Raw genomic sequence first — 22,752 nt, forward strand, 5'->3', positions numbered from 1 at the left:
CTTACGCCCAGTCCACAATTCTGTGGGAGTAGAAGGTACTGACTTAGAAGGTACCAAGTTTAGAATGTACGCCGCCGTTTCCAGAGCATATCTCAAAACGAATTCGGTAATTCTGAATAACTCATCATTGATCTAATCATTTTCATAAGAGCCCTATTCTTTCGTTCTGCCACACCATTTTGTTGGCAGACAATTGGGATTGGATCCCAGCCTCTGATAAGTAATTCCTAAACTCTCCTAAAAGGTACTCGTCACTGCGATCATATCGTAGTGTCTTGATACTTTTACCATGACATTTCTCCACATCAGCTTTGTACTCTTTGAATTTATGAAAACACTCAGATTTGTGGCGTATCAAGTAAATGTACCCATATCTCGAATAGTCGTCTATAAAAGAGATAAAATATTCGAAACCACCTCTTGCCTGGATAGTCAGAATTGAATCAATTCCAACACTTCTTTGGCTTTATACCCCTTTTGCCTTAAAATGCCTCTTGGTCATTTTTCCTTCCAAGCAAGACTCACAGGTTGGAAAATTTTCCACTACCAGTGAATCCAAAAGTCCATCGGCTATCAACTTTTGAATTCTACTCAAGTTAATATGAACTAACCTTAGATGCCATAGATATGTTTAGTTCATTTTCGAAGGTTATTTTCTCTTATTATAATTAGAAGATGTGTTATTAATTTTCATTTGTTGCATCGTGGGAGTTATTGGATTAAGAGTATATAAATTGCCAACCAACGTACAGAATAGATATTAACCCTATTTTTCTTGATAACAATTTTGTCATCAAAAGAAACAGAATATCCATCCAAAAATAATTTAGAAACTGAAATTAAAATCTTTCTAAAACATGGTACGTAAAGACAATCCCTCAAAATCAAAGTTTTATTTCTCTCAAAAGATAAATAAACATCTCTCCATGTAGACGGTAATCTCCCCTTCACGTAGTCGTCGAGTTTCTTGGAACCCCTGTAACGAATTGCAGACATGATCAGTGGCTCCCGTAACTACACACCAGGTACCGGTAGATAACACCACTAAACATATTTCAACAACTAATGAATAAGATATACCTCTATTGTTCTCTTTTCTACGAGGACAGTCTACCTTCCAATGTCCAGACTGCATGACCTCCTGCCTTGCAGCCCGATTCTGGTGTCCGAAGAGTTCTTTGAGATTGAGCATCATGTCATAGGCAATATGCATGGCCTGATGCTGATGTTGCAGCACATTTGACATGGAAGCCAAAATGTAACACCGCATCATCTCATCTGCTTTAACCCATTTCCTATGTCTCTTTATCTCCTCTTCACTAGAATTCTTATCAGGCACGCTAGGACAGACCTCAAAAAGTACAAACTTGTATTCTTCAGCAGTTAAGACAATGTCCAAGTTCTGTTTCCAATCAATATAATTTAGACCAGTAAGTTTGTTTTCTTTTAGAATAACAGCAAGTGAATTGAAAGCCATAATGAAATCCTGAGAATCACAAAATAACATATTTGGTCAAAACTTTAGAATTTAAAATAATATTGATTTCTCAAATAATATAATTTAAATTCACCAACACCTCAAACACCGGGAATTTCGTATGCCACAATTGTGTGGACGTATACTAATTCAAACATTTATAAGAGGAGGTTTTACCCATTAATTTTATTATCTTGTCAACCTAACTTTATGACAAATAAAATTAATAGTTGGTTTATCTTTGATCACACAAATAATAACAGTGACTCCGATAAGGAGGATACTATTAAATGCGCCTAAGTGTATACCATTATTTGATACTAAGTCCATTATTTAGGATTCTGTCCCTTCAGATAGAGAAGATCACACATACCTAAATAATTTCTTATAATCATCCATAAAGGAAATTTGATCTAGTGATCCGTAAACAAACTCATCCGATATGGAGGAAGACACTTAAAGCCAACGCGCAAGTTTGAATGCATCACTTACAAACAGTAATGGAGATCATGTGATTAATTTAAATAATCCCTCTCCCACTTAGTTATTTAAAATAAGAAATTTTAAGCATGCATTAACATAACAACACATAAAAAATAGCATATCAAAACAACATATAGGCAATAAATATGAAAAAGTAAATTTTCAACTATTATGGCCTCATCAAATATCCGCTGTTCTTCAGTATGCCGTCCATCGATCATGTAATCGCGTGTATCTTACTTCCTTCTCAGCTGCGCCTCCGGTCTCCGGTCATCAAAATAGAACCACGCATAGTAAGGATACAAGCCGCAACAACATAAAAAATAATTTATATCCATCGATCCTATAGTCCACGAAGGAGTTTACATATAATCTAGATCGAATAGTAAATTAAAATAATTATTACATCCATGCACAACACACAATACATAACACACATTAGGTCATAATAGTTGGAACTAGGAATCCTGCAACCACATAGTTAATCTATTTACATATCCTACTATTATCCAGTCTAAATTTATATATGACCAGTGCATAAATTAACTGAAACCAATCACACAGAGTCAGAATCTTGCTCTGATACCACTTGAAAGTGCTTGGAATTCCGTCCTGTTAAATTTCTCCCAGATAAAAATTTTACAGGGACGGAACTTTTCCAAGCAACCCACATATTCGATCAGACATGTGCTTGATTGATCAAGCAAGTTCTTGACCGATCGAAGCACACCTTGATTGAAGCATAAGATTGCTGGACTCTTGTGTTGGTATTCAGGATCCATACAAAGAAAAACTAACTACGCAGCAGAATTAAACTAGTTGTACCTTTCCTTTGTAGATTGTATAGAAGATGGTTTGTACATGAAAATCTCTTGATTTTCTGTTGTATTCCTTTCCTTTTCTTGGACGTCGTGTGGGCGACGATCTACAAAGATAATCACCACCCAACTTGTTTTCCTTTCTTTCAAACCGATGGCAATAAAGGAAGGGAGAACCTATGGTTGAGGCACCACCTTTTCCTCTTCCTCTCTTCTTCTCTTCCTCTCTTCCTCTCTTCCTCTCTTCCTTTCCTCTCCAAGCCGCCACCAACCAAGGGAGAACCAAGGTTTCTTCTCTTCCTCTCCTCTCTAAACCGCCACTAACCAAGGGAGAACCAAGGCTAGGCGCCGGCCCTAGGAGAGGAGAAGTAGGGAACTTGTGTGGCTGACCCTAAGGGAGAATCACCTCTAGGTGGCGCCTGCCCTAGCAAGGAGAAGAACAACTTCTAGGTGGCGCCGGCCCTAGCAAGAGGTGAGAAGAGAAATAGAGCAAAGGGGCGCCGGTCCTAGGAGGTAAGATTAGGAGAGTTATCTTGCTATAACACCGCCCCCTCTCCTCCCCTTTTATAGGCTTGCCTCCCTAGGAAGTTTAGGAAAAAATAACAGAATTAACAGAATTTTGTTGGCTAACAAAATTAATAGAATTCTGTTGGATAACAGAATTCTGTTGGATAATAGAATTAATAGAAATTCTGTTGCTTAACAAAATTAACAGAATTCTGTTGGATAACAGAATTAACAGAAATTCTGTTGGGTGGATATGAGGCTTTATTCAGAGACTATAATAGGGACCTAGAGGAGGAATTGGTTTAGGCTTCTTGATGGGCTTGGGCTTCCCGTGTTCTGCCCGAACACACAGCTTAAATCTATCAATAATAACTCATTCCATTAAAGAGTTATTATTGAACTACCGCACCAATCTTATATTACAATATGAGTTTCTTCTTATTATGAGTGCATTAATCTCCCTGTGTTTAAGATATCGTATGCCCGTTAATTAAATGAGTTACTGACAATTTAATTAATTAACATCTAATTCCAAGAGTAGTACCACTCAACTTTATTATCATGTAGGACCAAGGATTGAAATTTCGTACCGTATCGCCCGATACGCACGAAAAATCTCGTTCCGCCGCGGCACCGGCACCGGACACAGCGCCGGCACATGAATTCCGGCCGGGCGGGGCCTCCGGCGGCGTCGCCGGCCCCGGGCGGAACCTCCGGCTGCGTCGCGCGGCCTCGGCGACGCTCCTGAGGCGTCGCGAGGCCTCGGCGACGCCGCCGGAGGCGCCGCCCGGGGCCCGCGACGCCGCGCCGGGGAGGTGCCGCCCGGGGCCGGCGACGCCGCCGGAGGCGTCGCCCGGAGCCGGCGATGCCGCCGGGGCCCCACGACACTCCGCGCAGCCGCGTCCGCATGCAGCGATCGCGCGACCGCGATGTTTTTCTTTTTTTTTTTTTTAACTTAGGTTTTAATTGGATTTTAATAATTAACTCCTAGCTATAGTTCAAAGTTATAATTCGGGATAATTTAAATAGGCCCTATTAAAACCTATAAAATTATCAAAAAAATTTTATTTTTTATTTTTAAATATTTAGATTAAATTTTTTATTTTAATTAATATATTTTATATTTTAAAAATACCGAAACTATACTGGCACGGTACGATACGGTACCGAAACTGTATCGTTCCGGTCCAGGACCGAAACTCCGGCACGGCTCGATATTTTAAACCTTGTGTAGGACTAAGTCCACTTGCAGGATTTACATGATAATCCTTGCTCCTCGAGGGGACATCATCAGTCTAAATAATCAGGACACAGATTCCTTCTATAATCAACAACACACCATATAAATAACATTATCTCCCAACTCATCGGGCCTCTTGATTTAACGAATAAATCTCACCCTTTGATAAGTTAAAGAAATAAATACTAAATATACATGCTTGTTATTATATTGGGATTAAGAGGACGCACATCCATAATAACAGAGGTTTTATTCTTTTATATAGTTAGTATAAAAAAAACAACCTCAAACGGTCCTGCTCAATATACATAAAGTGTACTAGTGTAATTTTATAGTCAAAATAAACTAATACCAATTACACTATAACCACTTCAATGGTTTGTCCCTATTCATCTTGGTTGTGAGCTACTATTTATAATTTATAAGGAACTGATAATATAATCTTCTGTGTGACACCACACACCATGTTATCTACAATATAAATTAATTGGACAACTGCATTAACATATATAAAAAATATAAAATGCAAATATTTGATCAAAGTGATTCTCATTTCAAATTAGATGTTCATATAAAAAGCTAGGCTTATAGTATACATCTCAACAGGATTTCGTCTTATGAAAACAAAATGAACCAACTTGGTTTTATTTATGATGGAAGATGTTTTGGTAAAACAAAAGAGATGAGGGGTTTTGTTTTGTGTAGACAAAATGAACAAAACTGGTTTCAGTCAAATCGGAGGTCGTTTGGTTATTGAACCAAGCGATTTAGTTTTGAACCAAATTGAATCTGATTTGCTATAGTAAATCCTAAAAATCCAGTTCAAGTTGATTTGGTATTTTCTTCTTGGTTTGGCTTCTTCCTCCGGTACACGCCTACATGGGCCATCGCATGCACGCGAGAATCGCAATTCCGCTTCTACTGGCGATGAGGTCATGGATCTCCTCGATCTTGCATCTGTCGACGGAAAAATTGGGTCGAGCTCGGTATAAGGCCGCCCCGACCGCGTGGGAGGAAGGAGCGCCGAAACCCTAGACCCGCTCTCCGACCTCTACCCTGTACGCTCGCTGCGAATCACGATTCAAGGGATTAGCAGCGCGTTTCTCCCTCTCGAGCGTGGCCGCTGCCCTCTTCTTTGTCGGCGATTGGAAACCCTAGCCTCCTTCAAGGATTGGGCGAGTGCTTCCTCTTCCACGATTACGCCGTCCCCTGCTTCTCCTGAGCACTGCCGGTTTCTCTCGGTCGCCGTCCCTAGCTTCTTGATCGCGATTGCTCTGCTCCGGTGTTCGCCAACAGTGAAGGAAGAGAACCAGAGGGCCGCCACCTCCTTTGCGGGCTTGATAAGGGAAATCCTAGCCGAGTGCCGCCCATTTCGCCTTCCTCACCGAATGCCCGGTGCTTTTGAAGCTCCTCCCGGATCTTGACATCCACGATCGTGATCTTAGACCAATGTCGGAGCTGGCATTTCGACTGGTTGTGACTGATGGAGTTGTCTAGCCACCACTGGAGTTTGTTGTTCACCGCCGGTGATTAGCTGTCCACAATTGGTGGCTTGTGAAGGTGCCGAACCTCAGTGTCTAGCCGTCGGAGCCCTCGTGAAGGGCTGCCGTCTGCCATCATTGAAGGGTTATTATCGGAGTTGTTGGGGTTTGCCATCAGGTTGTTGTCGGGATATGTCAGTCGAAATTTGTGTTGATTGCCGCCGTTGACCACCGGAGTGTTCTCTGTTGTCGGAAACCGTTTCTAGCCACCTGAGAAGTCATGCGCCAATGTCAGGGTTAACAACCGGAAGCTTGAGAAGCTTCCGAATAATTGTTCCATCATCGCTGGAAAGGATTTCCGATCGTTTGTCTTAAATTGGCGGTTAAATGTTGACCATCGAAACTACACTGGGAATACGATTGCTGGTGATAGTTAGAAAAACTCTGAAAACCTATCGCGACAAATGTTGCGTGTTTTGGTTATCAGGGTTTTTCTCTCATATCGAACGTTGTTGATCGTTGATTAGTACCGAAGATGGTAATGCGACTCGTGACTTAGGAAGCCGTCCAGACGAGAGCTTAGCGTGGATCACTAGTAGAGGTGAAACTTCAACAAGGACCGCTCGATTGATGCCATCCCTGTTCAACGTCATCTATTAGGTACGCGTAGAATAATTGTTATTCCGAAAAATTTTAAATTTCAGTTATGTCATGTACTTGTGGTATCCTGTATGCATGTATTGTAATAATTAACTTTAATTATTGTATTTTCTTCCGTTACGCACGTTTGTGACACGTGTAAACACGTACAACGCACCGGGACGATCCCAACAATCATTGTATCATTTATTGTAGATTCCATTATATCTATTCATGATCTTTTTCGTCGAAGCCCAATGTGATTTTATTTTTTTGCAGTTCTCTTTTTAGCTCATTTCTCTTGATTGGTATTGTAGTATTCCACCACCCGTTTTTCTCATTTCCAAAAAGACTCATTCTTCTGACCATTATCAACTAATAGATCTTCGCTCATGATTGTGTAGGCTGTTGCAATGAGCTTATCATCTGCTGTTATTCACACTATTCGCTTGCTATGATCTCCATCCGATTGGTTGTCAATTTCGGTTGCTTGATCGAGAATAATATTGTCAAGCCCTATTTCTGTTGAGAATAAAGGAAATTGTGAATGAGAGACTGCATGAAGTGTTTCTATCTCTTTATCACTGTCACTAGCATCAACACTAGCCCTTCTCGATTCATTTGATTGAATCCCAGTAATTGAAGTAGATTAATTCCATGAAACAGAGCTTGCATAGAATATTGACTACTCTGTCAATATTCCGAGGGACATATATAAAATGGAGCTCGATAGTCGCTACTTGAAAAATTTGGATAGCTTTGGAAATTTTGATAATATAGCGGTGGGTATGGAAAAGGTTGGAAATTATATGGGTGTTGTGGGGAAAATGGTGTTGGTGCAAGGTGCACTAGTATGTTTTCAAAGTTTCGATGTTTGACAATACATCTAGGTTTGGTCTGTTTGACCAAAGGTTGATTCAAATAGGATCTAATGTTTGGATGTAAGTGAAGTCTAGTCAGATCAAGGTTGACCAGAAGAATAGCAAGAAGTCCTAATCGATTAGACCGGGCAAGAGAAGTCCAGTTAAGGTTAGGCAGAGGAAGTCCTAGTTGAGGTTAGGCAGGGAAAGTTCTAGTTGCAGCTAGGCAAAGGAAGTCTTGATCTGGAGGATTGGGTAAGGATTACTTGGTTTGGACGACTGAGTAAGGAAGACCTGGTGAGTGAAGCTGGGCAGGAAGTCCTGATTGGAGGCTGGGCAAGGAAGTCCTGACTGAAGGTTGGACAAGGGAAAGTCTAAACAGGTTAAGGGTGATCGGATGTTTGGCAGGTGGTAAGTCTACCTATGGAAGTGACTAATTCTAATTGGAGGTTAGGCAAGGGAAAGTCCAAATAGGATGTTTGGCAGGTGGGAAGTTTACCTATGGAAGTGATTAATCCTAACTGAAAGTTAATATAGCCGTCAATTTGGGTTAGGCCCGCCGGGTTGGCCCGCCCCGCCAAGTAATTTAGGCGGATTGGGTTGAAATTTTATCAACCCATTTTAAGATGGGTTCAGATGGGTTAGCCCGCCTACGCCCGCGACCTGCGTGGGTTGGCCCGCGGCGGGCTTGGGTTGGCCCGCGGGTTGAGAAAGTTTATTTATTTATTTTAAAATTTAAAATTAAAGTAGAAAACTTAATGAATATGTGGGTTTGATCTATTTAAATTACAATTTAAGCTTAAAAATTATAATTTAAACTTAAAAATTTCAACTTAATCCATTTAAATTATAATTAAAATTTAAATTTTTTAATATTTTAAATATTTTTTTATTTTTTAATAGGCCCGCGGGTTGGCCCGCCTAACCCGCGGCCCGCTTTGAATTGGGTTGGGTTGGAGATTTCGTAACCCGCCTAATTGGTGGGTCGGCCCGCTCCGCCTCGCCATTTGATGAGCCCGCTATGGGTTGGCCCATCCCGCCGTGGGTTGACCCGTTTGACGGCTCTAAAAGTTAAGCACGGGTAAGCCTAGTAGGTTAAACCTATAGGGTAAGACATAGATAAGTCTAGTAGATCAGATGGACTATATGTAGACTTAGGTTGTTTTGTTTGTGTGTATGCTTATTTTGCAGGAATCAGGAGCTGAAAGCAAGATTGAAGAAACATAGGAGAAGAAAATAAAAGCAATCGAACTAAACTCGAGGTCAACTCAAGTCAAACCTGAGTTGACAGGATTCGGGCGCCCGGATGTTATTTTAGACACCCGGACGGTCTAGGCATCCCAGGATGGTCCAGGCGCCCGGATCAAGAAGAATCAGCCCCGATAAAGACTAAATAGATCGAATCAGATCGGATCCAGACGCTCGGATAAGAATCCAAGCGTCCGAAAGAGTCTATATAAGGCCTCAACGTGCACCACAAGGAAAATTTTTCTCTACTCATTCTTTATCCTATGGTGACGTTGAACGTGAATGGAGTCAGACTCGTGCAACTGGAGAAGTTTCAGAAGTGCGTGGCGCTCAAGGGCTTCCAGATCGACTACATGAGAGTTTGCTATTTATTTTAAGTCAAATTGTCTTGCACTTTATCATTATTATATTGTGAACTGTAAGACGAGTTTCTCCGCCTTCGGACAAAGGTCCGAAAAGAAAATCATTAGTGGACGGACGCCTTCCCGTGCATAGGCCTTGGACGTACTAATCATGGGGAATTAGGAACCAAGTAAATCCGCGAGTCCTCTGCTTGTTATTACTAATTCTGCTGCTAATTTTTATAAAGTCGAACGAACGAAAGAATGCGCTATTCACCCCGCCCCCCCCCCCCCCCCCCCCCCCCCCCCCCCTCTAGTGCATGCATCGGTCCTACAAATGGAAATTGAGGAGGTTAGGACGAACTCGAGAATTTTTTCCACTTGAATTTTTGTCGATATTTAGAGAATCCAACAAATCTCTAAAATAATGACTGGAATTTTTATCCATCCCTCTCTAAATTTTTTATATTGAATGGCTTTTTTTGTGATGAAAGATGGATGAAAATACGATGTATATATAACAAAAAAAAATGAACGTTGTCCAATGTTTAAAAAATTGAACGTTGGCAACGTTCTCAAGAAAATAATTAAACCCTTGCTTTCAATTAAACCGTTGCTTGTTTGATTTTTTTTAAAATAAATAATTAAGAAAACCTACAATAGATACAAATGGACCCTAGCCTACACGTGGACCCTAGTCCACTATATCATTTTTATTTTTTAATTTTTTTCTAATATAATAATTAGAAATCACCGGGTAAAATTTTTTGCCTGGTGATTTCTAATGTCTTGAGTAATATCCCAATGGGGGATATTTGACATTTGGGGATATTTCTTCAAATATCCCCCTTAACGTTTGGGGATATTTCTTCAAATATCTCCATTGGATATGCCCTTATAAAAAGGTTAGAATTTTTTGTTCTTATCGTCTATCATTTTAATAATATTTTTTTGGCAATCAAGAGTTTAAGTTTTTATGGTATGATTTTTTGTGTTGCATCAAGGGGTGTGGCTACTTAGGGTTCCTATGAGGAATTATTTTTTCTAATCTAGTTATGAAATTCATTAAAATGGAAGCTATAAAGGATAAAGGAGGCCAAAGAAAATTTTCTTGAATCTAATAAAGGATAATTTAATTAATTGAAATACTTCTAATAATATTTCTTTGCATAAAGTTCATTCATGTAGTTGAGTCCAAATAGCGGTTCTGCTATTATTATTATTGTTTGTCTTTCTTTGCAATGAGTGCTTTTTACTATGTTCCTGTTCTCTAACATCTAAAATCCATTCATTTATGTAGAAAATAATTATATGTGCACTATGCTCTACCATATAAGTTTTTCTCTGGAAAAAAATAACAGTGACTTTTGTCACTGAATGTACAGATGTTATCTTCTTGGAGAAAAACATTATTTCACCATCTTTTTTTTTTCATCCAAATTGCATGCAATTTTATGTGGAGATTAGTTATAGAGAACTGGAGTTATTGAGAACTCGATTAGTTAAAGTATGGCTAAAATTGCATACTTTGAAGCAGCATCTTAAGAACTTGTCTAGCTTTAATTAATTTTTACCTCAACAGATAATAGCCTTTCTAATCTTATGTTCAACTTCCGATCTCTTATTAATGATTTTATGTGGGGAACCATAAATATTACCCAACAACTTCTTTCTTCAGATCATTGCAACTAGTGGCCTCTCAGTGGTTGCATATACTATTTTCGTTTAGATGAAAAATGGATGCTTATACTACTCCATTACGTGTCATGGATTGATTGTTCCACATGCAAGTTGTGTAGCAAACTAACTATTAAAGTTAGTTGATTAACCACTATTCTCAAAGCTCAAGTTGCTAGGAGTTTGACTTATAAATTTATTTTAATTAGTTTTACCTCAATAGATAATGACCTCTCTACTTTCTTTTTTCAGCTTCCAATCTTCTATTAATTATTTTATGTGTGGAAGCATAAACTTCTATCAGGTTTTCTTGAGATCATTGCAACGAGTGGCCTCTCAATGGTTGCATCTACTATTCACCTTTCAAGGATTGATGCTTGTAGCACTCTGATACGCCTCAGATTTATAAAACATATGCTAATAGATTCATTGTTTCACATGCAAGTTGTGTAGTAAACTAGTTAAAATTGGTTGGCTAATCACTATTCTCAAAATCTTTAGCTATTAAAAATGGGACCAATTTATATATTTATTGTGCTGACACTTTCCCTTCATTTGCAGGGGAGATACTTGAAGGAACTAATTTATATTGTTAACGCTAATAATTCAATTAGCTAGTTATTGTCTAGGCATTCTTCTTACTGCTACCAGTTATGTACATTAGACTTGATGGACGATTTGCATTCCAATCTGCAATTTACCATGGATGCCTTCCATGGCAATGTGCTGACTGGTAGCAGTATTGACTAAGATTGTTACGAGAAAATCACAATAAATCATGTTGGTCTTACGGTTTTGTGGTAATTCTAAATGTACTACTACTAAAGCAATTCTGTTGATTAACTGAAAAGAGTAGAATTTTGTGACTTCTTATGATGGGTTGATTTATTAGTTTTAAAATTCTATGTTTATCAGGTACCAAGTGTTGGCGGGTGTCATAGAACAGCGTATTTTGGAGCCATTGCTACACAACAACAAACTGGCACTTAGTGCCTTGTGCTTTGCAGTTCGCACAGGAAATACATTCTTGGGATCACTTCTGTAAGTGCCTCTTATATGGGCATTTGAGGAATGCCATAAAAATTGGATTGGGTTGACTGATTCAACCATGGCTCAAATGGTTGAATCAGGAAGCTCCTGAATGTCCCAAGAACTGAACCAGGAACGTCAGATGGCCTGCTTAGAAAAAGAAAACTATTGTATATTCTACGTGAGCTTTCACTTAACCCGTTAGAACTGGAACCGACTGACAATCTAGTTCATCAGCCCTGATTCAGTTTTTAAAACATTGAGCTTTTTTGTTAAGCATATAAATTAATGGTCAAATTCTACATTGTGCAGGTGGGTTGATTATGCTCGCTGGGTGGGCGTTCAAAAGAGTAGGGAATAACGCACTCGTACCAACATTCCAATTTGCATCGCCTGCTGAAAGCTGTGGGAAAGGTTGATTTGAATATTCTGATAAAAAAATCTATGTGGTATGTAAGTCAACTTTCGGCCACCAAGAAGATTTGATTTCACATGGTATTTGCTCACATTTGCCGATTTATCAAAATGCAAAGTTCTGCAACTATGTTGCACGCTATTTGTGGGTTAGATATACGTCCTCATGTTAACCAAATCTGAATGTTATTATTAAAATTTTAAGATCATAATTATAATTATAAATATCTAATGTTATCAATTAAATAAGTCAAAAATTAATGTGATCAAAATTATGATTAAAAAATTTGACTTAAGGATTTAATTATCATGAATATAATAGTATGGATATCACGTGTAATTTTTAATTTGTTGAGGGGCCAAATTAGAATAAATAAACTTGGATAATTATAAAAAGGGATTATGATCTCAGTTTGCAGAACGACGTTTTAGTTTTGTACCCCATCAATAAAACTCTTTGGAGTTTTAAGAAAATCTACAAATTGAAGATCATTGCTCAAGATCGACTGCAAATTATGAGTTCTGGTATGCTTCTGTGATTATTATGCTTGTGATTTCTTGAGAATTAAATAGAGTTTAGGGTTTTGTATTGAGATTTTTCTATCCAATTTTTTCTTAAATGGTATCAGAGCGAAGGTTATTCCAAATTCTCAATAAATTATACTAGGTTGTTCATACGCCTACTGTTCTGTTTTGTTTTTTATCCGCTTGTTCATTGTCGGACATGGAGAAATTTGATTTTGGGATTTGGCCGTCGGAATACGGAATGAATCGACCAAATCCAAGTCGATTTTTGACGACATAAGTGACCCACGACAAGCAATCATGATCGAACGAGTGATCGTCAAAAATCGTTGTAGGAAATCGCTGTAGAACACTGCCGTCGAAAAAAAACCCAACCGTGTTTCGGCGAATAGGTATTTTTATTTTTTATTTTTTTTAGAAAATTACGTTGGCAGTGTAGCGGTTGCGTCGATTTTGACAATGATAAATAGTTGCATTCAGTTTTAAGTTTTTTTTTCTCTTTCTTAAAAAAAAAAAACTTAAACGAACACCACGTCTCCAGCATGGGCGGGCCAACTATTGTGGGCCCAAAATCAAATTTCAAAAAAAAAAGTTTACCCATAATCCAATAAACTTACTCATTTAGATAAAATTATTTTATAATACTGATTTAAGTTTTTTAATTGGATTGGATGAGTTTTATTAATATCTATTATTTTAAATTAAATTTGAATTATATGTCATCAAAAGTGACCTTTGATATTTGAATTTAATTTTATTTGATATATTGAGATATTATTAAGGTATTAAATAAATTATAAATGTATATATTTATGTAAGTATTAGTCGGTTTAAAGGAGGATTTATATTTACAAATTTATATATTTACTTGTGATAATAAACATGTAACACTTTAAGGTTTATTTGTTATTTTTCATGAATTTAATAAATTAATCTAAAGATAGATTTATTATTTGTCATATATTATTGTTAGTGTTTGATTATTACAACAAGAGTACCATTTACAAATAATATTACTGTCCAAAGACTTGATATTGTTGTTGCACTAGGTATCTTTTGATGAGATTTGTCATTTATTTTAATTTATTCGACATGACACATGTTATTTATGTTATATTCTTATGTTCTTTTTACAACAAATGTTGCTACGATTTCTGCTAACTTAAGTTCAGTGTCGATCTTTAATGGAGCAAATTTTAAGGATTGGAAAGAGAACATCCTTATTGTTCTTGGCTGCATGGATTTAGATCTTACAATTATGACAGAGCAACCTACTACTCCTACAGATTCTAGTACCTCTGAACAGAGGGTTAATTATGAGAAGTGGGATCGCTCTAACTGCATGAGTCTTATGATCATCAAGTGTGGCATGCTTGAGGCTTTTAAAGGTGTGGTGTCTAATAGTGTCACCAAAGCTAAAGAATATCTCGATGAGATTGAGAAGCGCTTTGCCAAAAGTGATAAAGCGGAAACAAACACAATTCTGAAGAGCTTAATTTCCATGAAGTATAAAGGCAAGGGAAATGCTTGGGAATATATTATGGAAATGTCCCACTTTGCATCAAGGTTGAAGGCACTTAATCTTGAATTGTCGGACGATATGCTTGTGCATTTAGTGTTTATTTCTCTTCCAAACCAGTTCAGTCAGTTACAGATCAGTTATAACTGTCAAAAGGAGAAATGGACTCTTAATAAGCTCATTTCGTACTGTGTTCAAGAGGAAGAGAGGTTGAAGCAAGACAAGGCTGAAAGTGCCCATTTGACAAGCACCACTAAAGATGAGGGCAAGAAAAGAAGGAATGAGGTTATTAAAGCTCCTTATGTGAAGAAACAAAAGCAGGATAATGACAAGAAAGGTTGTTTCTTTTGTAACAAGTCTGATCATGTCAAGAAAAAATATCCTAAGTACCACGCATGGCGTGCGAAAAAGGGTGCATTTTTAAATTTGGTCTGTTCTGAAGTCAATTTAGCTTCAGTACCTAGAAATATTTGGTGGTTAGACTCCGGTGCTACTACTAACGTGTTTCCATGCAGGGTTGCCTGAGCTACCGAAAGTTAAATGATGCTGAAAGATGCATTTATGTAGATGATGGCAAGTCAGTAGAAGTGGAAGTAATAGGGCATTTTAGATTGTTGTTAAGCACTGGTTATTATTTAGATTTAATAGATATTTTTGTTGTACCGTCATTTAGACGGAATTTGATTTCTGTTTCTAATTTGGATAAATTAGGTTATTGTTTTCGTTTAGAAACAATCAGTTCAGTTTATCTATTAATTCTAATATTGTTGGAACCGGTTCACTTATACTTTATTACAATCTATATATGCTTGATATTAGTGTTTCTTATATTGAGATCCTTAATGCTGAACCACGTGGTACTAAACATAAATTTAATACCGAAAACTCAGGTGTATTATGACACAGACGTTTAGGACACATCTTTAGAAATAAAATTGAACGACTTGTATCGAATGGGATTTTACATTCCATTGATTTTACAGACTTAAACATTTGTGTTTGAATGCATTAAGGGCAAACAGACTAAAAGAAAGAAAGAGGGTGTATATAGAGCTACAGAAATATTGGAATTGATATATACAAATGTTTGTGGACCATTTCCAACACCTTCTTGGAATGGTCAACAATATTTTGTACCATTCATTGATGATTATTCTAGATATGCATACTTATTTCTTATTTATGAAAAGACTCAAACATTGGGTGTTTTCAAATTATTTAAGGTTGAAGGTGAAAATCAACTCAACAAAAGAATTAAGAAAGCCAGATCTGATCGTGGTGGCGAATACTACGATAGATATGACAGTTCAGGTGAACAATGTTCAAGACCTTTTGCTCAATACCTAGAGGAGTGTGAAATCGTCCCACAGTACACCATGCCAGGCTCACCAAGCATGAATGGTGTAATTGAACGACGAAATCAGACTCTTAAAGATATGGTATGGAGTATGGTTAGCTATTCAACTTTACCAGAGTCACTCTGGGGAGAAGCATTAAAGATCGCAGCTTACATTCTAAATTGAGTACCCACTAAAGCAACTACTAAAACACCTTTTGAGTTTTGGACAAGGCGAAATTCAAGTCTAAAACATTTTCATATTTGGGGATGTCCGGCTGAAACTAGACCGTATAGGCCTCATGAAAAGAAACTGGACTCTAGAACAGTAAGTAGTTATTTTATTGGATATTCTGAGTGATCACGGGGCTCTAAGTTTTATGATCCCAAGGTAAAGACAATCTTTGAGACGGAAATTGCAATGTTCTTTGAGGATATTGAGTTTGGGGGGAAGAATAAAGTAGCAAACATTGTCTTTGAGGAGGAATGTATTTTCACTACTTTTCAAGAAGAAATAGTATATCTTCCTATGATTACTTCTGATAATAATCATGATTTTATTCTTGTCAGTGATCAAAACGCAATACAAGAATAGTAAGACATTGTCAATCAACCCTCAGAAGAATAAACTCTACAACCTCAAGAACTAGTGCATACACAAGTGCCTTTACGTAGGTCCACTAGAGAAAAAGGAGTGCTATTCTAGATGATTATATAATACTACTCCAAGAACATGAGGAAAATAATGGCATGACGAAGGATGATCCAATCAACTTTCGTCAAGTCATGCAAGATTCAAATTTTAAAAAGTGGATCAAGGCAATGAATGAGGAGTATAAGTCAATGCAAGACAATAAAGTTTGGGAACTTATCTTATTACCAGAAGGTGTGAAACCCATTAGTTGTAAGTGAATTTTTAAAATCAAACGGGATTCAAATGGTAATGTAGAAAGGTATAAAGCACGTCTTGTAGCTAAAGGTTATACTCAAAAATATGGGATTGATTTTAAGAAAATCTTTTCTCCAGTTTCAACGAAGGACTCTTTTAGGACGATCATGGTACTTATCGCACACTTTGATATGGAACTCTATCAGATGGATGTCAAGACAGCTTTTCTCAATGGAGACATTGAGGAAACAATTTATATGGTGCAACCAAAATACATTGTATCGGGTGATCCAAAGAGTATGGTTTGCAAACTTAAAAAATTTATCTATGGATTATAGCAGGCTTCTCGTCAATGGTATCATAAATTTCATCAAATTATCATCTCATTTGATTTTAAGGTGAATGTGGTAGATGATTGTGTATATCATAAGTTCAGTGGGAGTAAGCATATCTTTTTGGTTGTATATGTTGACGATATTTTACTTACCATAAATGATATAGGTATGTTAAACGATACTAAGAGATTTTTCTCTAAAAATTTTGAAATGAAAGATTTTGGTAACGCATCTTTTGTACTAGGAATCTAAATACATTGTGATCGTTCTCGAGGTATTCTTGGATTATCGCAAAAGAGCTATATCGATAAGGTGCTTGAAAGATTTGACATGAAAGATTGTAAACCAAGTAACACCGCAGTTGCTAAAGGAGACAAATTTAGTCTTAAACTGTGCCCTAAAGGAAGCTTTGAGACTCAAGAAATGTAAAAGATTCTCTATGCTTCAGCAGTAGGAAGTCTTATGTATGCTCAAGTTTGTATGCGTCCAGATATTGCGTATATTGTTGGAGTGTTGGGTAGATATTTGAGCAACCCAAGAATGGATCATTGGAAAGCAGCAAAGAAGGTAATGAGATATTTAAAAAGAACTAGTGAATACATGCTCACATATAAGAGGTCAAATACTCTCGAGATCATGGGATATTCTGATTCTGATTTTGTGGGATGCAAAGATAGCATGAGATCCACTTCAGGTTATGTTTTTCTATTGGCTGATAGAGCTATCTCTTGGAGAAGTGCTAAACAAGCACTTACAACTTCTTCCAACATGGCAACAGAATTTATAGCATGTTATGAGACATCTAATCATGGAATATGATTGAAAAATTTTATCTTTGAGCTGCGTATTTTGGGAAGGGTTGAGAGACCATTGAAGTTATTTTATGATAATAGATCAGTTGTATTATATTCTAACAACAATAGGAGCTTGACAAAATCCAAGCACATCGATATCAAATTTCTTATTGTGAAAGAAAGAATACAAAGTGGATAGATTTTGATAGAACACATAGGCACAAACTCCATGATAACAGATCCTTTTACAAAGGATTTACTACCCAATGTCTTCTATGAGCATACCACTCATATGAGTGTTATTCAATTTGGTGAAATCTAGATCTAGTAGGAGTTTGTACTATATATGTTTTCTATATATGTTTAATTATATACTAAGATTTTTTTTATCAGATATAAAGTTTAATGTTTACTTCATTACACTTTATATAACTTAAGTTAATATATTGATCTCACTTTGGTTAAGGAGGACTAGTTGAAAATTGATATGAATAGATCACCTTGTATGTAATTTTCATGTCACACATTTATGATTGATCTATGTCATTTGATTATATTGATGTACGTAACCATTAATGGTCTAGTTGTGATAGATACAACAAAGACTATGTTGATTCTATGTCTATATAATTAATGGACAAAGATTAATACTACAAGAAAATCGGTCTTTAACAACACTCAAAAGACATCGATTTTATGACAAAACCGATGTCTTTTACTGTTTTACAACGGTTTTAAGAAAAATCGATGTCTTTGAGAGGTTGATGGGAGACTACGACAACGATTTTTGGAGGATACAACAACGGTTTCAAAACTGTTGTCTATGTCCGCCTACAACAACGGTTTTTGAAGACTACGACAACAGTTTGAAAACCGTTGTCTATTTACGATTTCAACAACGGTTTTGGAAGCTATAACAACAATTTAAAACCGATGTCTATTTGCGCTTTCAACAACGGTTTTAAAAGCTATAATAACAATTTAAAACCGTTGTATATTTTGGTATTTTCTTTCCCTCTCTCCCTCCAAATACGCGCTTCCAAAACTCCTAAACCCGTGGTTCCAATAGTACACCCGGACTTAACGCTAGACACGTCCGCCGCGTCTTCAACTCCACAGAAGACCTTCGTTCGGGACATCTCCCACCTTTACCCGATCGCTACTCATTCCTGCTCAAGTGCCCTAAACCCTCGCCCCTTTCCATCGCTTTGGATTCCTCCACCAGACGATTTCCCGGCGGCCCGGTCGCCTCCACCTCTTCCTCGTTCAATCCGTTATGCATCATTCTCCATTCACTCCGCGGTTTAGTCTTCTCCCATCGGCCAAAGATGTAGTCGTGGCTGCGCGGCGGCCTGCCCGATGGCTGCGAACGCGAACGGGAGGACTTCCTCTGCTGCGGCGGGATCGGGACGTTTCTGATGAGCACCACAGCGGTCGTGTCCAGGGACCGGGTTAGCCCATTCCTGTGGACGCTCGCCGGAAACCCCACCTTCATATCGGGATTAGTCGCTTGGTCTCTGGCTCAGACCATTAAGATGCTTCTCAACTTCTTCTTTGAGAGGAGGTGGGACCTTGGAGTGTTGTTCACCTCCGGGGGAATGTTTTCTTCGCACTCCGCGCTGTGCACGACGCTCACTGCTTCTGTGGCGCTGTGCCATGGGGTGGGCGACTCGCTCTTCCTAGTGTGCCTAGGGTTCAGCCTTATTGTCATGTATGATGCCATTGGGGTCAGACGGCATGCCGACATACAGGCTGAGGTGAATGTTCCTGTCTTTTGATTTATTACTATTTGTTTCTCTGTGCTGATAGAACAATACTAAACACCTATGCGCCATTTTATGATACTATAATGTAGTGAACACAGCCTTTGTGTGATTAATGAACATTGTTCATGAATAAAGCTAAAAAAGAATTTATAAATGAGCTTGTTCATAGCAGGCTTAAGCTTTTTTTTAAGGTTTTCTAGTTAGACACTAAAGAGCTGTTTGAGATTAACTCTGCTTCACACAGATATTATTTGTGTGTATATCAAAGTGTGGTTTAAATAAGTTTTTGTTGGAAAATTAAGCATTTGATTTTGTTCCTTCATAAAGATGTGGCTTTGTTGTGAAAATTGAGAAAACAATGAAAATTAGGCTTACTTGATTTTGAAGCATATATAAATATATAGTGCTATGTGTAGAAACTGCATCTATGGAGATGCACCTTTATATGAATCTAATGAACTTGAAGAATTGTTGTTGTAGGATATCTTCACACTAATGAACTTGAAGATCCTGTAGTTGGATTGTCATGTGACTTGGTTACTGTAAAGGCAGAAAAAGGTCTATTCATTGAAAGGAATATCACTTTACGATTTATGGTTTTATATCATTGATGGTTGAGCTTTAAGATGCCGTTTTTCATGTTTATCATCTAACACAAAAGATTGTTCTCTTTGTTCTATCTAAGATTCCTCATTTGAATCTCTGTAGCTCTGCGATGGCTCCATTGTGGCCTTCACTGTTCTGCACAATTTAAATTGCAATCATGGATTAATATATGTTACTTCAGAGGTAATTGCAAATTGATATTTATAAGTTCCTTTAAGTTGATTTTGTTAATTTGATTACAAGGAACACAAAACAAGTCACATTGCCTTTTCGTCTTAGGGTTATTTGAAAATATGCCAGCTACCATCTAGATGCAACTATGATAATTACTGGCCAGTTGAGAAGGTGAAAATAGCAGAAGCATCTTGCTTTCTCATAATTTTGGTACTCTTTGGCAAGCATTTATTTCGGTTCACATAATTCGCTCGCATGCTTTTAGTATCAACTCTTGTTCTGCAGGTTGTTCGACCTCTTAATCAAGTCCTTAGTTCTATTGCTGATCAAGATATTGTTCACATGAATGACAATGATAATGTCAACTCCGATGATCTTCAAAAAAATTATACTATCGATGAGTTTGAGATCTGCATTTTAGGACTTGCCATACCTGGAGAACAATGGGAAACTAAAGCTACAATTTTGATGCAAACCTCTGAAAATGCGCTTACTGTTAGAGTGGTCACATTATTTGTAAGTTGAACAAGAAATCATAGAATTTTTGGCAGTTTATTTAACTTGACATGCTCTAGAATATGTTTTGTCCTAACATCATTCATCCTGAACATTTTTAGTCTGGTTTCTTTTTAATAAATTTCTTGTTAATAACTTTGGTATTGTCTCTGCAGAACATGACGACAAAAGAAAATGAAACCCTTTTAGCCATTGGGACAGCTTATGTACAGGGCGAGGATGTAGCTGCTAGAGGAAGAATGCTACTGTACACTTTTGTTAAAAATGTTGACAGTTCTTAGAATGTGGTAATTATTCAGTAAAATAGAAAGTTAATTTTCATTAACTAAATAAAGCTTTACTTTCTGAACTTGGTTTGGATTTTTTTTTAGTTTTGCTTATTTTTTTGTCTGACTCATTGCTCAGTATTGACAGAATTCTAGATATTATAGGGAGTGATGATACAATATACAGGAATGATAATGATCCTGAGACTTGGCACGTTCAGGTAGAATTATCTTAGAACTTTTAGTTCTTGACATATTTATGTGCCATAAATTTTAGAACTATATTGCTAAAAAATTTCAGATTTTTCGGTCAATTGATTCAAATTCAGCAAAAGGTTTCCCAAAAGATCCAAGCGATGCTTCCAATAAGGTATACATCCACATACATCTTATTATTGCAATTTTAATAGTTAACACAGTTCTTGTTGTAAGTTAAAGTAAACCCGAAAACTTTCATTTTCAGAACCTTGTTTGTGGGAAAAATGTATTGATTGATATGAGTATACATCAAGCTTATGTTCATGCCATCCGAGCTGCACAACACTTCATTTACATTGAGAATCAGTATTTTCTGAGTTCTTCATTCAGCTGGGATTCAAATAAGAACTTAGGTGAGCATGAACCTTTTTTTTTTATTATAGTATATTTATTGGCCATCTGCCCTTGACATTTGTTGCATTAAGGGTTTATTATAGTATTTTCTGGGTTTATTTTTAGGTAACAGTGAAAGAGACTTCAGTCATACAATTTGATGCATTAAAGGAAGAACAGAAGTCTACGGAGAGCATCCAAGAATTTAAAGCTTGCTGGTCCAAGCCTTTTCCAAGTAAGTGAATGGAGTGGCTCATGATTCATTGCTATGCTAGATGGAGATTTTGTATCTGTAGAAGAAGTACAACAGTCAAAAGGTTATTTGTAAACGCTGAGGATTCTATTAGTTCCTTCTGAGGATGAAAACGCTGAGGGAATGTGTAATATGTTGCAAGAAGAATATTTGTGTTAGTTACTTTTGGTTATTTGTAAATATTGAGGTGATTAAATATATCGGTGTTTTTCTATTTGTGATTTGTTTGGTGAATTATAATATTATGATGTTAAATATATCAGTACTTTTGGTCATTAAGTGATATTACATCGGTCGAAAACCGTTGTTAAAATTGATGTTAAACATATATTACATCGGTTTTACACCGTTGCAAAACCGATGTCGTTGTGATATTACATCGGTCGAAAACCGTTGTTAAAATTGATGTTAAACAGATATTACATCGGTTTTACACCGTTGCGAAACCGATGTCGTTGAGTGATATTACATCGGTTTTACATCGGTTAAAAACCGATGTCGTTGAGTTGTATTACATCGGTTACAAACCGATGTCTAAAATGTCAGACCTTTTACAACGCCTTCATAGACATCAGTCGATTTTCTCATAGACATCGGTTTTCCACCGATGTCTATGACTGTTTTTGTTGTAGTATTATTATACTTGTGATTTTTTTGAGAATTGAGTAGAGTTTAGTGTTTTGTGTTGATATTTTCCTATCCAATTTTTCCTACAGCTATAACATAAACAAACTACAGATATACAATGTAACTATGTAAAGCAATAACTCAACATGCTACCAGTACATTTCCTCTGTTAAAATCAAATGCTTCGTCACATAAAAACTCTTATTCAAATGTAGGATGGTTATAAAGGTATACTGGAGAGTGGTATCATAGGTCTGCTTTAACATGTACTTTTTGTTGGAGCTGATGAGGGTGGGCAATTTGAGCAACTGAATGATAGTATAACACCATTTAGGTAAATT

The 22,752-nt window shown here is 37.1% G+C and overlaps 2 protein-coding genes and 1 pseudogene across 2 annotated transcripts in view; all 3 read left to right on the forward strand.

Annotated features, from left to right (window-relative positions):
• The window catches only part of LOC141821403 (protein RETICULATA-RELATED 4, chloroplastic-like), a 33,610-nt gene extending 21,184 nt beyond the window's left edge, over positions 1-12,426 (forward strand). Inside the window, exons 7-8 of the mRNA XM_074708835.1 lie at positions 11,687-11,812; positions 12,113-12,426. Coding sequence (XP_074564936.1) covers positions 11,687-11,812; positions 12,113-12,161 — 175 coding nt within the window. The 3' untranslated portion in view covers positions 12,162-12,426. The remainder of the gene's footprint in view (positions 1-11,686; positions 11,813-12,112) is intronic.
• A 1,550-nt stretch (positions 12,427-13,976) lies between these two features.
• Positions 13,977-14,682, forward strand: LOC141819180 (uncharacterized). The gene is made up of 2 exons (XM_074706532.1): positions 13,977-14,575; positions 14,670-14,682. The coding sequence occupies exons 1-2, from the start codon at positions 13,977-13,979 to the stop codon at positions 14,680-14,682; spliced, it is 612 nt and encodes a 203-aa protein (XP_074562633.1).
• A 2,772-nt stretch (positions 14,683-17,454) lies between these two features.
• Positions 17,455-21,917, forward strand: LOC141821718 (uncharacterized; annotated as a pseudogene).
• The last annotated feature ends 835 nt before the right edge of the window (positions 21,918-22,752 follow it).

Source organism: Curcuma longa, chromosome 2 (assembly GCF_044706935.1).
Source record: "Curcuma longa cultivar G26 ecotype Majalengka, Jawa Barat chromosome 2, ITB_CL_G26_1.1, whole genome shotgun sequence".
Classification (NCBI taxonomy): domain Eukaryota; kingdom Viridiplantae; phylum Streptophyta; class Magnoliopsida; order Zingiberales; family Zingiberaceae; genus Curcuma; species Curcuma longa.